Source organism: Lutzomyia longipalpis, chromosome 3 (genome assembly GCF_024334085.1).
Source record: "Lutzomyia longipalpis isolate SR_M1_2022 chromosome 3, ASM2433408v1".
Lineage (NCBI taxonomy): Eukaryota > Metazoa > Arthropoda > Insecta > Diptera > Psychodidae > Lutzomyia > Lutzomyia longipalpis.
In genome coordinates this window covers 20869356-20886914 of record NC_074709.1, presented here as the reverse complement: position 1 = coordinate 20886914, position 17559 = coordinate 20869356, and the positions used below count along the sequence as shown (strand labels likewise).

Sequence of the window (17559 nt, the reverse complement as noted above, 5' to 3'; positions counted from 1 at the left end):
TCAAAAATAATCCCAAAAAGAAAATGATTTTATTAAATTAAATTAATTATAGCTCTTAACTAAATTGGCATTTATTCTTAGAAAATAAAAACTAACTATTGATTACAAAAGAAACTACACGGCCTATTTGTTTTTCATTAAATCTTTTTTTTTCTTTTTTTTTTAATTTTACATTATCCACAGTGGTTAAGCGTCAATAAAGAAGTCCTTTTTGTGAAATGAAAAATTTCAACGGTACCTTCTGCACTCAAAAATTTATACATTTTCACATTGTGAATGAGAAAAATTAACGAAATACAGCGCATCATAAAAGAAAAATTATCCTTCATCCTCTTTTCTCAATCTTGTTTATGAATGCGCCACATTTCTCTTATTCTTTTTCTTTACTACTTTTTTTCTAAACTGTTCATTTTTTTTATACATGCACACGCCATATATATTTTTCTTTTTTTTATATATATTTATACGCCGCAATCATGCTAATAATTAACAATTTTTTTTATATTCAAGTTCGAAGTTATTAAAACGTTTCAAGTTATGTATTTAATGTTAAATTTACATGCAAAGAAAAATTAATATAAATATACTTTTTAATTTTTGCAAAAACAAAAGAAGGAATTTGCTTGATTTCTATGTAAGTTTATTTCGCATACAAAAATGAGACATTTATAATAAGAAAAAAGTTTTTTTTTAAGAAAATTTCCGCACGAGAAAAATCAATATTTTCAATTTAAGATCATGTCATAAAAAAAGAAACATTAATAGAAGAAGAAGCTGCATTTTCAGCATTGAGAATCATCTCTGTGTCGCTTCTTATGTTACATTGGAAGTGCCCCAAAATGGGCGGCCTGAGTCACCCTCGATATTTTGTAGTTGTTTATTTATTTTGACTGGAAAAACATTAAATATTTTAGTGGAGCAGCAACACACACGCGCCAAAAAAAAGCAACCAAACATCGCTAAAACAGCCCAAACATCGAAAGAAATGCAAGCAAAACAGAAAAAAATGATGAAATTTCGTCCAAAAGAAAAATCACATTTAAATGTTTTTTGTTGTTATCTTTTGTTGTAAAAACATCAAGAGAAAAACTAACAATGGGGGAAGGTTTTTATCGTGTGACAAGTGTTGAAGAGGGAGAGATAATCAGAAGAATCCTAATTTGTCTCATTGTGTGTCTCAATTGATTTCACCTAATTTTAACTTTTTTCTTTTACTTAATTCTTTTCTTTTTTATCATTCACGCGGGCTCTCACATCTTATCGTCACATGAGGAGAGCTTTTTAAGTGAGCGATACGCAAGGCAATTTCATAAGATTACATTATTGTGAAGAAAAAATAAAAATAAAAACAGAAGCTCATTGTCTCACAACTGACTCCATGTGAGCAAAGAGAATTATTGTTTCAATCTCAAAGGGAATTGAGAGGTGAACTTATCGAATCTTTATCAATGAAAATCGAATTGATGAAAATGTTTGAAGTTTCAAGTGGCGAATTTATGATTCATTTTGGATGTAGGTAAAGTGTCTTTAAAAGCTTTGAGTTTCAATATTTTGCACAATTTTTGTTTTTAATTAATTTGGGAGTGAAAAAAAAAATATTGAAGTGAGAAAATTAAAAAATAAATAAATACCTGAAGAAGGTGTTTAAAATCTCCGAAACGTCATATAAAATTGGGAATATAAAGGCATGGAAATATTATGTATTTGACTTCTATTTTCAATTTATTTTTGAATGATTTATTAAATATTTTTTTGATACTTAAACTTGACCTTTTATAAGCGAAATTTAAACGCTAATTAGGGAATTATCAGAAAATTATTTTCCGCCATATTTATCCCGACAACATCTTGCGAAATTTTCGATTTTCCTTCAGCTTTGCTTCTGGCACAAACATTGTTTACTCTCAGGATGAATTTTAACGAGGAAAATAATTAATTAAAAAAATGAGATACAACAGTTTCAATCAGAAATCTCTCATTTTTTGTACCTGAAGAAGGAGATATAAATCTCCGAAAGTTAGTACATTATTTGGGTATAAATTTTTAGTAAGAAAATATAAAGTAGAATCAACTTTATAGATTCCTCACTTAGAAAATTTTTCACCATCTTTTGTAAGACGATTTTTATCGATTTTTTCTTATTTTGGAAGAACTTTAAAATTTTTTAATAGAACTTTTTCTGTACTCGAAACGTCGCTCATGAAAATAAATTGAGAAAATATAAAGAAGGTCTTTCCCGTGTTTCAATCAGCTTTTTCTGTACTTTCTTCTTATAGCTTTTTAATAAAGGAATTTAACAATCCATTGAATTTTGAGTTTATAGTACACAAAACATGATCAAATGACACCATAAGGTATTTAAAAAACATTCTTACGCTATCCTGGGGTACGATTGTAAATTCTTCTGCACACAATTTAATGTCTTTTTTTATCAAACCCTCTCCCAAATATAGCGATGTCCAATTTACGATTTGCCTAAAAAAAAAAACATTTTACGATGCTAATCCACGGGGCAAAATGCTTTTTTGCAGTGATCATTGTTTTTATCAGGGCGCGTTCCCAAAAATTCCACTTATCGCTTTGAGAGAAAAAATGACAAAGCACATTTTCCCTTTGTTTGGATTCCACCATGTCTCTATTTCGCAATGTAGTTTATGATTTTCTCCACATTTTAATTGATTACTTTTCGAGACAAAGAGAGAGAGACGGAGAGGAGGCGAACAAATCAATTTTCTTTGGCTGCTTCATCATTTAGGAATTCCGTCTGACAAATTAATTTTCAACTTGGGCGGAAGAGCTGTCTGTAGGAATCAAATAGTTTTGCTCTTTTTTTTCTCTCAATAAAAACTAAAAGAAGTTCTTTTTTTCCCAACATGGCTAAGCTCGTTAGTAAATCATGCGGAAAGACTCCCGAGGGAGCAAAAAAAGACAAAAAAATGCACAGAGGAGGGTCTTTAGTTCTTAGAAATTATGTAGAAGCTCTCTTTTTTCTTGTTAAGAATTTGGTTGAGAAAATTGATTTTTTTTGCTCAATGAGCGCATACACAAAAATTCAAAAAAATAGACATGAAACAATTACTGGCATAAATTAGAACAAGAAGGAATGTCTGATAATGCTGTAGGTACATCAAATTTTTTGTTTTACCCCATACAAACTGATTATCACTCGTGATTGCATTCCACCTTCAATTGGACAGAGCTTCGATCGCAAAATCCCCGACCGTGCGCGTACTTAAATCTCACTCATTATGTCATCGATGGAGAATGCAGAATTTCAGGCAAAGAAAAAAAAAGTCGCAAGAAAAAGTAAAGAGTGTCGGAAAAAAGTGATTTGGATTAATTTGCAGAATTGCAGAGCGGATTCCGGGAAAAAAGTGTCGACTCACTGATCTGGCGACGATCGTACGCGCGTGACGTCGTAAAAAAAGACTGATAAAGGTGAACTTTGAAATATGTGCCAAATTCAGCGTTGAAAGGAACTTTAATTCATTCCAAATAGGGTTGGTTATATCGCGACTTCGTAATGTGTATTATTTGGACAACGGAGGAGGGCACACGATCCTCCTTATCGATGCGCGAAAACTGCGTGACTTCGGAGCATTTCCGCCCAAGACGTGCGCGATGGACACGGAGAGCCAAAGACAAATACACCGCATGATTCACGTTCCAATTGATAGGAATCGACAAAATTGGCGGTGTTGCAATAAATATTTCTCCTCTATGATCATTTCGAGGTGATCGATAAAGGAATATTGAAACTGACACGCTGAGTATTTTATAATTTTTCTTAACAATTATTGTTGTTTAATTTTCTTTTTCAATCAATCACATGCCAAGAATTTTCTTTGGCAATTGATGGGAATAAAAATTAATTGATGGCATAATTCTTCTTAAATTCCGTCATACGGGGAAAGTTCTTCTTGTTTACAATTTGATACAAAATATTACATTTTTAGTCTTCGCATGTGATATACCTTTATGGCTACCTCACGTGCTCCTCTTTTTGCAGTATTATTGGATTTTTGTTTTAGAGCTCACAGTGGGTGGCAGATTATTTGAGGACAAAGATTGAGAGTTCTTTTCACGTGATAAGATTTTATTTTGGAGATTAAAAATTTAATTAGTTCAATGCATGTAAAGTAAATTATATCTTACTTATAATTTATACTTTTAACCCTTTAAGGAACGTAAGGAAAAGCAATTTTTCTCCACGATTCTCTTCTCAGTATTTGTGTCAAAAACTCTCAGAAAAAAAAAGAAAATTCAAGGGACGTTGCAAGAAATCTATTAAAGAAGCTGATTTTAGTTCATTTTTTATTTAAGGGCGTTAAAAACGGATTAAAAATGAATTGACATTTCTTTACAAACATTTGACGTTTCACTTCTAACATTTGATGCTAATTTTTAATGGTTAAAGTTCCTTTTCCAACACTGGATTTTGCAATTAATACTTTTTTTTTGTAGAATTGTGAATTTTTAAAGTTTTACAATTATATTCTAACTTCTGACGTTCGTTTTATTTTATGGCGATTGTCTTCTCACATTTGACGATTCTTATTTTTTCCTAACGGTGATTGTTTTTTATATCATTTGAAAAACCCTTTTTCCTCTTTTTTTAAGCTGATTTTGAGTATGATTTAATTAATAATTAAATAAAATCAAATTAATTAATTAATTTAAATAAATTAATTAATTTGATTAATTTAAATAAATAAATAAATTTGATTCGGTAATTAATTAATTGGATTTTATCCTTAAATGCCCTTTAAATTATCTTTAATGGTATTCTTATTTAATTAATTAATTTGATTTTACCTACAAAGAAAAGCTTGAGCTTCTTAAGTTTTTAAGAGGTCTTTAAGCATACAACACGCGGATTCAAAAAATCAGAGAAAAATTGTGGAAAATGTACTGCCAGAATCCTGGCACTAGAATTGAGCACCGAACGGAATTTCCGAGTAACCCTAAAGGGTTAAAATATTCAACCCACGTGAAGAAAAATATCCTTTATCGAATTTTTAAAATGCCTTTAAATCAATCAATCAAATTCTTCTTCAAGGTAATAAAGTAAAATCAAGCACTTGCTGTTTGCAGAAATGTTAGATTTTAAATTTTCTGCGCCCTTTCACCAATCTATGTTGGTGGATTTTTAATGCTGCAATTTATGCATCGCTAGACTTTCAAATTGCTCAGCGCACAAACATGAATAATTCGTTGTTTGACGATGTTAACCGTGTGCGCGGATGGTGGATTTTACGATGAACTCTCCGCGTGGAATCGATGATAAAATACCCGACTGCAATTCCCTTCTAATAAATGGATGGCCTCTCCTCGCTCATGGCTGTCACACTGCAAAATGTCTTATTATTATGTTTTTGTACTTTGGTTTTGTATGATGTGATATTTTGTGATTGTGCAATGAGATTTTATGCAATTTGACCTCCTTGTTTCTTCTGCGCACCTTCCTCTCGCGCGACGGTGGCTTTGATGTCACATGTCAGGGCGTTCTCTGCACGAGGGAGCCCCTCAAAACACCTGGAATTACTTGCGTCAGAGATCTCTTGCGCGTCTTCTTTGAGAGGGAAAACGAATCTTTTTCCCGCGTGGGTGAGTACTCCAAATAATCTAATCCAATACAGAATTTTCTGCCAAATAACTTAATTTCTTCCTCAAACACTCGTTAATATCTTTCTTTTCATACCAAAATTGCCATCCTCACTCTCTGTGCGTTGAGTGTGTATCCATGTCGAGCCGGTAAACTATAGCGGCTTGTTTGCTTAATTGCGCGCACATGGGTTGACTCTTCTGCCGCCAAAGCCACACGATTTGCAACACATTTATTTGCCATCGACACAATTTTATTATTCATGGCGACATTACAAATAGTTTATGACGCGAATTTACCATTCATGGCGTTCCTCTATTTTTTTTGCTCTCTGTGTACGCTATTCCTCCTCAACCTATCTAATGAATAGCACAAGAGCCGTGCTACGTCATACTTTGCGTAGTCACTGTACAAACACCTAAATTTTTCCCCTTGGGCCCAATTTCAGGATTCTCAATTTATAAAAATAAAAAACTGTGACGATTTGTAGCGATAAGAACGCCCCAATAGGTAGATTGTAGACGAATAAAAAAAATCTCTCTGTCGCGGAAAATCCCCACAAGAATGCAATTCGTAATATGATTTTGTTGGAAAGAAGAAAAGTGAATTCTCAGCTGAGATTTTTTGAGGCTATCTCTTTGTTTTTTCTCTCTTCACACTGTTGTGTGTGATTGATGGGGGAAGCCGAGCGAGTTGTGTGACCGATAAAAGCAAAATAAAATGCGATGGTAAGAAATATGTTTATTGACCTTCCGCACTAAAGTTTTTTTATTTTACGCATTAATTTCATCCTATTTTGTACAAGATTTACTAAATATTTGACTTTTATGTAATACAGAACGGAGAGATAGTGTGGAAAAAATAAAATTGAATGATTTAAAGAAAAATTAGAGGATGATTCGAACCAGGGACTTTTCGATTGAGAGTCATATGCTCTAACGATTGTGCCAAAATGTTCATTACGAAGGAGTTTTGATTTATTTTTATTGGCATTTTTTAATGACTTTTTATTGCTTTTTTTTAAGTAAAAATTCGTTATTTTTCAATCTAATAATTATTTATTAATTGAGACAAACAGATCTAGGCCGTTTTTTTTTAAATAGAAAGACACGAAATTAAATATCTTCTACAAAACTAAATCATCATTTACCTGAATGATTTTTTAATTTTCCTTTTTTTTTTAAATCTTTTTCATTACAAAAACAATTTAGAGAGTTTCACTTGACGTTGAAGTGTTTATTAAGCTTGTAAATCAACGTTTTTTTGCACAGAAAAAAAATTATAATAAATGTTTATTGAAAAATGGTTTATTATATTTTTCTCATAATCATAAATAACATATTTCCACAGTCTATATGTAATTATCTACATTGACGAAGGCAGACTTATTGGTCCACTTTGTGGAATCAACTTGACGACGATGCATTCATTAATCTCCTCATCAATTAATGCAAAATAATGAGAACTTGAGCGCGAAATTTGCATTGAAAAATCATTAATGTTCACACAATTATTGCAATTAACAAACCTTTTTATCGTTGGCATGAGATTGATTTTGCCTCTAAATTTGTCAACAAAATCAATTGAAAAATGAATAAATGAATGTCAAGTGAGCTTTTATAATTGCAACCGCCACACTCAATTCACCTGTCGATACGAAAAATGGGTGTGTGTGACGCTAACAAAAGTGCTTCAAAGTATAGATTTATGAGACATTTGGAAGGGTAAAGTGAAGAGATCGCGAGACCTTGATCAATTTACTTCTTTCTATTTTGCCTTTAGTAAAAAATTCAATTCTAAAAGAAATCTTTTTTAAAAAAAATCCAAATAACTGAAAAAAAAAAATCCTCAAAGTTTTGCGGATGGAACGAAAAAAAATCCAATGTTTTTTTTTATCTCAAAAGTTCAACTTCATTTTATTTTAATTTCTTTTCATCTCTCTTACCGAATAATTTATTATTATTCTTTTATTTCCATTCATTATGTTATTTAATTAATTTATTCACAGAGACAAATTCGATTCTTTCGATTGCGCAGAGGCAAACCAAAAATGTAGGTATTTTCTTTATTTTCAAAAATGAAAACATTTTTTTATTCAAATAAAAAAAAGATGAAGAGAAAAAATCGTGTTGGCAAAACCAAAAGTTGGGGAAAGCGCAAATTAAAAAAAATGGAGCTAAAATGTGTGTTTGCGTCCACCAACCTGGGAATGATGAGGATTTTGCTGCTGCTGCTGCTGCTGCGTTTGCTGTGGCTGCTGCTGCTGCTGAGGCTGCCCCGAACCGCCTGAGCTTCCACTTGCGGCCACTTCGACAATATTTCCGGCTCCACTTGTCGATTGGGTGACAATCTGTGGCGCCTGCTGCACTGCTAGAGCCACGAGGGAGCCCCCTGAGGACGTCTGAAGACGCACAGGGCTGACATTCTGCCGTTGATTTTGCTGATTCTGGAATGCTGTAATGAGAGCCTGCTGCTGCTGTGCCTGCGTCGCACCAGCCGCAGCGGCCACCTTTATGGCTCCCTGGAGGGTACCCGTGAGATTACCCGGAGTTACGTGGGTACGTAGAGTCTGAGCACCCGGAGGAGCGGTCACCACCTGCGGGGAAAAAATCAAAAAAATTAATTTTTCCTTCAATTGGGGGTCTTTTGAGAATTGGTAAAATTAAATTTTTTTTTATTTTTCTTATGGTTTTTCTTTAACTTAGTTTTCCGGTGTTGGCTACATTTTAAGACTTATTATTAAAGATTAAGAAAATCACTTTCCGCCATCTTAGATGCGACGCCATTTTGAAATTTTCCTCAAAACACAAAGGTAGGTTTTTCTCAGGATCTACTGGATGGATTTTGACGGGGTAAAAAGCAAATGAAAGAGGAAATACCAATGCAGATTTTGATGTACCAGAATTTTGAATTTCCATTCTGGGGCTAAGAAAAGTGGAAAAATGTGACTTTTGCTTAGATATTTTTAACGTTTTTTCCACTTTTCTCAGCTTCAGAATGGAAATTCAAAATTCTGGTACATTAAAATCTGCATTGGTATTTCCTCTTTCATTTGCTTTTTACCCCATCAAAATCCATCCAGTAGATCCTGAGTAAAACCTACCTTTGTGTTTTGAGGAAAATCTCAAAATGGCGTCGCGAAAAAGATGGCGGAAAGCGATTTTCTTACTCTTCAATAATTAAGAAATGTAATTAAAATAAATTAAAATGATAAAATTCAGCGTATTAAAACGTGCTATAAAAAACTCAGACGGCGCTGTCCGGAAATCCCAAGCAATTGTCACCATTGTCCATTTTTTTCATTAGAGAATTTTGGTGTCGACAGGAGGATTAGGTTTTACAACAAGAAATCCGTTAAGTGAGTAAAACTGTAGAATATTCTTTCTTTTCTTAAATTCCTACTACATAGGGGAGGGCGGGGCTAATAAAGTCACTTAAGGGTTTGGAAAAAGCCGAAAATACCTATCATATTTCCTAGCTAGATAGAACAAAATGATCTGAGAAAGAGTTGTAGGGCAAGAAATATCCTAAAGAATTGAGCTATTCATTTCGCTTTATCTGTTTGGGAAATATTATATTTTGAGCTTTTTCTAAACCCTTTAGTGACTTTTTTAACCCCGCTCTCCCCTACAATGAATATTTATTTCAGAGAATTTATGGAAAGAGAGGACAAGCAAGCAGCCCCCGAGGGGAATTACGATGTCACTAATATGGACATTGAGGATGAACCATTGGGTGCAGCGGAACTTCCTCCTGGAGACATGCCCGTCAAATCATTAGCCAGCTCAACAATGCTGGACATGCAAATTGATCCATCGCCGGGGGGTAAAGTAATTTATCGAATGAAGCGTGTCAAACTCCCCCCAGATAGTTTTTTGGATTTTTTATTGGAGAACCCTCAACAAGTTGATCGCCAAGAAAAGGTCGAAAAGGTCGAAAAGGTTCTCTTTTCATGTTCGATTGACTCGAAAATTGCGAGAGAGATTGCAATTGAAACGGAGGAAAGTTTTAAAAGCTTTTGCCAGGACTATCAGGCAATGAAAGAGAGTACTACCGTCTTAACTGCCAGCCCACTATCTACATCAGAAATGAATTCCGAATCACTTCATATTGATGAGCAGAACAAAAAATAAGCAGGCGCAGTAATTAGAGAATATTAGTAGAGAGTACTTTAACAAAATTTGCTGTGAGACCCACATAATTAGAGATAATTTTTGTAAATAATTTGTAAATAAATTCAACTCACCTGAATCGTTTGTCTGTTGTTTGGCTGTGACGCCATTGAGACTGGAATAACGCGACTCTTGCTGAGCACAATCCCCTGCTGTCCCTGCCGGAAGAGTTGCTGCATCGTCACGGGTAAACCTTTGGGATTCTGCACAATTAGCTGCGTCTGTACACCCGTTTTGCCCGCAACTTGCGTTATTTGTGCCACCTTTGGCTTCCTCTGGGGCGTTATTGCGATCTGCTGCTGAATCTGCAGTGGTCTCGTTTGCCCCGGACTGGCAATGGCCGTGGCTTTCAACTGATTGGGTTTAACTTGCGAAAAGGTCATCCCAGGCGTACCAGCAGCTGCCACTGTTCCCGTGGACGTCTTTACGAGCGTTGCAATTTGCTGCGGTTGCTGCTGCGTCTGTTGTGCCACTGTTGCCGGTTGTGTGCCAACAGCAGTGCCAACAGTGGCGGATGACGTTGCTTGCTGCATTTGAACACTTGTCGGAGCAAAAATCTGCGTCTGCGGAAGCCCCTTGTGCTGCTGATTGATTATCTGTCGCTTCATCATAATTGCCTGCATCTCATTATCCGTCACCTGCCTGGCGATTGTCGTCTGCTTCCCACCCACTTGCTTTATAAACTGCGTACGGGTTTGCTGCGCTGGTGCCACTTGAACTGTCGCCACGTTCGTTACAACCCCACTAGCTGCTACTGCTCCTCCTGCTGCACTAACCGTCGCCACGGCAACCTTCTGCCCGGCTCCTTGTTGCACTTGAACTGCCTGAGCGATATTCCCTGTGGTCTGAACGATTCCTCCCTGAATTATAGCCCCAGCTGGACTCACGAGCGTTGTCTGACCACCAGCTGTTTGTACAACAGCCGCTGCTGTGCCTGATTGCTGCTGGCCAGGTGTTCCACTCGCAGGCGCCGTGTGGAGAACCTTCAATTGCTGCCGTATCGATTGCTGCCGATAAAATTGAATCTGATGCGATGATGTTGTGGCCTTACTCACGGGAGACGTTGTCACGCTGCCCAGGGGAATCCCCTTGGCTGCTGCCACAACATGCTGCCCTCCCGCTGCTGCTGCTGCGGCCATTGAGAGACGAAATTGGGCTGCCTGCAGTTGAGCCGGTGTCAATCCCTGCCCGAGGCCACTCACCGACACCACCGTTGGACTCTGCGAACCTCCACGTTGATGCAGAACAACTTCCTGCAGATTTGCCGGAACTATTCGTTGCGCTCGCAGTGCGGACGTCGTGAGTGTGGCCACAGTGGCATTCGGCGGGATAGCTGTGGTCGCTATGACAGTCCCCACAGTTGGCAATTGCCCCACACTCATCACTTGCGGCGACGTGGAGATTGTCTGCACGAGTGTACCCCCCGAGGCTGTTTGTCCCGTTGACACGGACGACGCAACAGATGCCTGCTGAATTGAGACAATCTGCTGTGTTGTCTGACCACTGGAGATTGTTGTAACGGGCGTTGTGAGTACAACGGACACCGATGAGGGCACAACAACTGTCTGCTGTGTCGTCTGTTGGGCACCCTGAGCACCCACAACCCCAGGCTGCCCCTGAACGCCACTCTGCGTTGACTGGGCCTGATTTTAACCATAAAACAAACACATTTTTCTTTATTACGAACCTTTGAAAAGATCTTAAAGACTAAAATTCATTTTTTATTATTTTTCAAAGAAATTTTTTAACACCTGTTTCAAGGAAAACAAAGACCCCGCTCTTCCCTTAAAGGTAATGTTTCTATCTCACCTGAGCCACAGCAATTTGCTGCACAGGTGTGGCAATGATATTCTGCCCGGATGCAACGATAGCCTTCACAATCTGCGGGGATTGTTGCTGCGAAATCCCAACAGCCGACTGAACGGCCCGGATGGTCTGCAAGGGTGATGAGGACTGCACAAGAGCCGCCACGGGAGTCACCCCAGTTGTCTGAAGGACAGTCGGGCTCTGTTGCTGCACCACAATTGTCTGTGGTTGCTGCAGCACAGCCGGAACCGTAATCTCATGCCTCTGCGCCGCCATCTGTTGAGCTGTCGTTGCAGCAAGTTCCGGGATTTGTGCCGCCTGACTCACGGGCATATTCTTTTGCTTCTCCTTGGCAATCCTATCCACCCGCCTTTGGGCAATTTCCATCGGTGTGGGTGGATTGTCGTAATTCGTAATCCCATACTCTGCCAGGAGTGCCGCATGTTTGGGATTCTTCATTGTTGGATTCACGAGCACTTGCTTCAGCTGTGGCGTCTTCTTCACCATCACCTGCTTTATGTTGTCAAACTTCTGTCGCATTAGCTTCGTGAATGTGCTATTATTGTCACTCGCATACAGCTGACTCGTACGCATTGAACGGCTATTCTTTAAGCTTCCCTTCGGTGGGTGCTTATTCTTCTTCTGCTTCTTCGGGCTCTCCTGCAATTTTCCCTCCTCACGCGGCACAATGACCGCCTCATAGCGATACCGACACTGCTTCGGCGAACGGTACGTCCTGCTCGTTTGATTGACAATATCCGCCACAAGGTCCCAATTGGGCGTATGCCCGGGCGAGACGAGTACGAGGCTGAGATTGAAGCCCTGCAAATTCTGAATGACATTCAACATTGCCATATCCTCGTAGATGAACCACTCAATCATCCCCTCGGGCTCCACGAGGGGCTTAACTGGGGCCATTTGATGCTTCACCGCTGCCATGTGCAATGTTGGCTTGAATATCCCCCGATACTTCTGCAGCTTCAAATCTCGCCGCATCTTCGCCAATGCCGGCGAGGGACGATCAAAGAGCGATCGTGGCGGGTAGTACGTGTCCTCCTTGCGCACCTTCACGGGTCGTCGGTTGTCCCCGTAGAGTCCAGCTTCGGTGCGATTCCTCTTGAATTCCTTCTTCACATAAACCGGCGGCAATTGGGACTCCGCCATTGTCTCAATCTCATACAAATAGCCCAAAGAAAAATCCATGTAGAGATCATTTTCATCCTGCGGCGGAGTCGGAGGGCACCACATCTAATTAAGCGAAAGTATTTAATATTTTACCCGGCTATTAATCCACGTTATGTTTGTTTGTGCTAACAAGCAGTGAAGAAATCTATTTTCAAAGTTTTTTTTTTAAATTCTATTTTAGAGACAGAAATTCATTGAATTAGAATGAATAAGGCGTGACTAAAACTCTTCGTTTGATTTCGATAATTTTTTAAAAATTAATCCCAAAAAAGAAAATCCTAAAGAGCTGAAATCACACAAAACTTAAAATAAGATTTAATCCTATTCACCCTATTTAGCTTCGTCAGAGATTTCTTAAATCTTTCAATCTTTTTGGGATTTAATAGAAAAAATAGAAATTTCATGCAAAAAACACATAAAACTCATAAAAATCCTTAAGACATTTCCAATTGAAAAATTAATTTGTTAAAAAGTTGGTAGAAGTTTGTACTTTTTTTTTTTTAAATTTTAAAAAAAATCAAAGACTGTGTTTCTGCTGTCAATGCCTGAATTTTAAGTTTCTTAAATATTTACTGAATTTGAACTATTTAAAATATGAGAAAAAGCCTATTAACTTGGTAATTGAAAAAGACAGATGGTCGGATATTTAGGTCTTTAATAATTTTTTATTCAAAACCCGACGTTTTGGACAATATAAATCTTTTCTCAGGGCATAAAATTAATGACTTTTAATCACACAACACGACTCATCTCCAAAATAAAATGCAAAAGTAGACGAGTTGTGTTGTGAACGAAGTTATTTATTGTTACTTAACGTAGAATTTATTATAAAAATATATTAACTAGACATCCGATTTTCATTTCTTTATTTTTTTTTATTTTGTTTAAAAATTGAAGTTACGCTGATTTAGAAAAGGTTTAGAAGAGAACAAACATTTAAAAAAAACTTCTACCAACATTCCTGCAAATTTTTATGAACTCTTAGAAATTATTTTTCCTTTTTTTCGTTTTTGACCAAATACTTAACAAAAGGTAAGTTTTATAGTCATTAAAATAATTTCTTAGGTCTTTTCAATCGATATTTACAGAATATTAGTTAAGAATTGATTTTTCAAGACAATTTTGGGGAAAAATTCCACAAATTTATTCCTTTCGCGTCTACATTGAACATACATTGAACATGCCACACAGCACTTGCTAGGCATTCGCTTTTTCTCTCTCTCTCTCTTGAGATGATATAAAATAAATGAAATGAAATGAAATGAAATGAAATTTATTCTACAAGGACTTTTACAGGATATTTCTCATCTCAGCTAGAACGTCTTCTTTAGCAGCATATTCTACGTTACTTTTAAAGAATTTCTATCTTGAAAAAATAAATAAATAAATAAATAAATTCACTAAAATTTGGAAAAATATACCCATAGAACGCAAAAGGGTTAAAAATTTCTTGGCATATTCTCTAAGTTAAAAAAAAAAAAATTTCTGGTTAAAATTATTTTAAAACATTATCACATCGCTGTAATTTATCAAACAAGAAAATGTCAAAATTTTTGCAAACTTGTTGCAAACTTTTACACATTATTTTTCTCTCGAATTAAGAATTGGTCAAATTTTAAGCAAAAATTAAATCTCTAAATTTCGGTCAGAGAAAAAATATTTTCTTTAATCTTTTAGCTTTATGTATTTTAGCCCTAAAAGATAATTCACCTTTGGATCCAATCAAGAGAATAAATTCACTAACAAATAAAAAATTCTTCCTGAATTTTATCCAAAAATAAAATAAGAAAAAAAAAAACTTCTACTTACCGGCATCGCATCACCCGTTTTATCGGAAATCCAAATCTGAACACGAAGGAGAGAAAAAGATTTGAATTAGGTACTGCCTTACGTTTAAAAATGTGTTTTGGTGAGAATTTTCCTTTTGAGCAAGTTGCAAATTTTCCTTCATCTCACAAAACTTTCCAATTAATAATTTTTCTTCCTCTTCGGGTGGAATATTTGCAAAATGCCACAAAGAAAAGGTTCTCAATCACCTTGCCGCTGTGCTGTTTCACTTTATTAACCCCGAAATGACTTTTTTTCTTAATTAAAAAAAAAAGTTTTCTCTTTAAGAGTTTGGAATGGCAAGGCTGTTTTGGTGCCAAAAAAAGAATGAGTCAAAGCAATTTTTCTTTTGCAGCTCTTTGGACAAGATTTTTAATTTTATTTGTTAAATATATAATTCTTTTTTTAAATTGAAAATAAAATGCTTGGAAAAATGGAATGCTCGATTCACCAGAGAGCCTCTGCCATTGCCAAACACATTTGTTATGGAAAAAAATAAATAAAACGTCGAGGAGATTTTCTCAAACGATCTTCTCCTTCTCTCTGTAATCGCGAGCACCAGCATATTTTCTTTTTTTTTTTTTAAAGGAATCTTTCCATTATTTTGAAACAATATAAAACACAGTGCAAGTGTGACACCAAAACAGGGCAATACCAATTCCAAAAAAATCTCTGCGCGTCTTTTTATAAAGGGGAAAGAGTAAAACAACACAACTTGAAAGCAAGGAAAAGATTAATTTTTGAGTGATTTTTTTTTATCTTCTTTCTTTACATAATTTCATGTTTTTTTCTTTCTCATCATCATCAATAATATTAATCCTCCCTCAATCTCACACACTCTATCGTTCTTTTCCCAATGATTTCCTTTTAATCTTCACACAAAAAAAACGAGATATTTCTATCCCTAAGCGCTCTTATTGAATTCGAATTTTTCCATTTAACAAAAAAAATTCGTTCATCCCCTTTTCCTAATTTTTCTTCTCACATATTTTGCTGTTAAATAAGTTTTTTTCTCTTCACATTTTTTTTCTTCTATTCTTCCTTGTTAATTAGCCTTCTTTCCTATTCCAATAGATATTTTGTTTTGTTTGTTTAATCATTGTGTGGTATTTAGACAGTTATTAGGTTGTATTATTTCTTCTTTTTTTTTTACTCCTCTTAAACAGCAGATTTCATCACCACGCACATCCTTCCCTCGCACTATTATACACGTTTACAGCACAATATTTCCCTCCTCACAGTTTTCACAACACAACAAAAAAAACACTTTCTTGTCCTTTTTCTTCCTCTGCCGGAACACATTTTTAATTAAACAAAACAGAGTCTTTTTTTTAATTATAAATTCACGGAGAAAATAAGAAATAAATCCATGTGAAGTAATAAATGCTCTGCAATTCGTGTTTTTCTTAATGCAGAAAAAAAACATTGCTTGTTGATAAAAGTTCGCAATGAAAAGATAACGTAGAAAATGCGGTTGTTTTTCCTTTGAGAGTTTTGTTCATTCACAAAATCATCCGTCATCTCCTCCATTCATCACTTCCAACAGAGGGGAGGAGGAAGCTTCTTCACAACATCCATACATGTGTGGTGGTGGTCCAGCATAATCATCATCACAAATTGCTGTGACGTTCTCTCTTCTTTTTTTTTCTTCTCACGGCAAATGAGATGGGCTATTCTGTGTATTCTTTTCTCTCTCTCTCTCTTTTTAATGTCTGAAGATGGAAAGAGATGTTTTTTTTGTTGTTGTAAAAATCCATTTTTTTTTAGCTTATAAGTTACTTTGGCTTTAAGTTGAGTTTGATCCTTTGATGGCATCTTCTTTGTCGTGAATATTTTGTAATTGAGAATTTATTGGAGACGAGGTAAATTGTCGCTTCGCTCCAATTTACCTCGCCCCGCTTCGCGGGGATTTGTTGCGCTTCGCGCAATTTTTGAAGAAAAAATTGTAATGGATTATAAGTAGTTTGAGTTCACTTATAAATCCCAAAAGAAAAAATTTGCAAAGAGAAGATATCAATTTCATACAACATTTTAGGCGCCAAATTCAAAAATTTGCAAAAACTGCATGAAATCTCTATGGGGGCTACCTGAAGGGGGGCTTTGGGGGGAAAATGAATACGGCCATCTGAAACCGCCTGTTATAAGGAGCCTCTGTACCAAATTTCATCGCGATCGGATAAACGGTGTGGATTTGTATAAAAAAGTCGGAACGACGTTCACCAACAAACAGGCCTTTCTTTATTATATAGATGGGAAGCTCTCATCGAACGAAAAATGAAAAATTTGCAAAGAGAAGAAATCAATTTCATACAACATTTTAGGCGCCAAATTCAAAAATTTGCAAAAACTGCATGAAATCTCTATGGGGGCTACCTGAAAGGGGGCTTTGGGGGGAAAATGAATACGGCCATCTGAAACCGCCTGTTATAAGGGGCCTCTGTACCAAATTTCATCGCGATCGGATAAACGGTGTGGATTTGTATAAAAAAGTCGGAACGACGTTCACCAACAAACAGGCCTTTCTTTATTATATAGAAAGTATTTAATTCTTAAAGAAAATATTAAAAGATGTTTGAAATAAAGAATTAAAATTGTCTTTGCTTTATAAACAAAGACAAAGGACACTAAGAGAGAATTTTCAATTAAATTTGAACAATTTCTTAATTAAATTCTATCTTTGAAAGTATTTCAAATAGACTAAAAATAAAACAGAACATTCAATTTCTTTTTCTAATTGTTTTCTCATTAGATGAAAGTAAAGATTTCTATTGAGAGAAAAAAATTTCTCATGAACAAAACTGGGTCACAATTTAATTAAAAAATTGAAAAAATATAGAGAATATTTTGTCTTTTGACCTATTTAAAATTATTGCCAATTTATTTAAAAAAAAAGTGTTAAAGAATTATTTAAGGAAGAGGGAACTGTATTAAAAAAAATTGAAACAGATTTTTTTATAAAAACTT

General features: G+C 35.7%; 2 protein-coding genes across 2 annotated transcripts in view; one reads left to right on the top strand and one right to left on the bottom strand.

Moving 5' to 3' along the window:
• The window catches only part of LOC129792688 (ARL14 effector protein-like), a 693823-nt gene that overhangs the window by 125453 nt on the left and 550811 nt on the right, over positions 1-17559 (top strand). The window lies entirely within an intron of this gene.
• The window catches only part of LOC129792553 (helicase domino), a 32440-nt gene continuing 22371 nt past the window's right edge, over positions 7491-17559 (bottom strand). The window contains exons 16-19 of the mRNA XM_055831687.1: positions 14578-14613; positions 11587-12831; positions 9852-11420; positions 7491-8201 (exon numbers count right to left, since the gene is read on the bottom strand). Coding sequence (XP_055687662.1) covers positions 7782-8201; positions 9852-11420; positions 11587-12831; positions 14578-14613 — 3270 coding nt within the window. The 3' untranslated portion in view covers positions 7491-7781. The remainder of the gene's footprint in view (positions 8202-9851; positions 11421-11586; positions 12832-14577; positions 14614-17559) is intronic.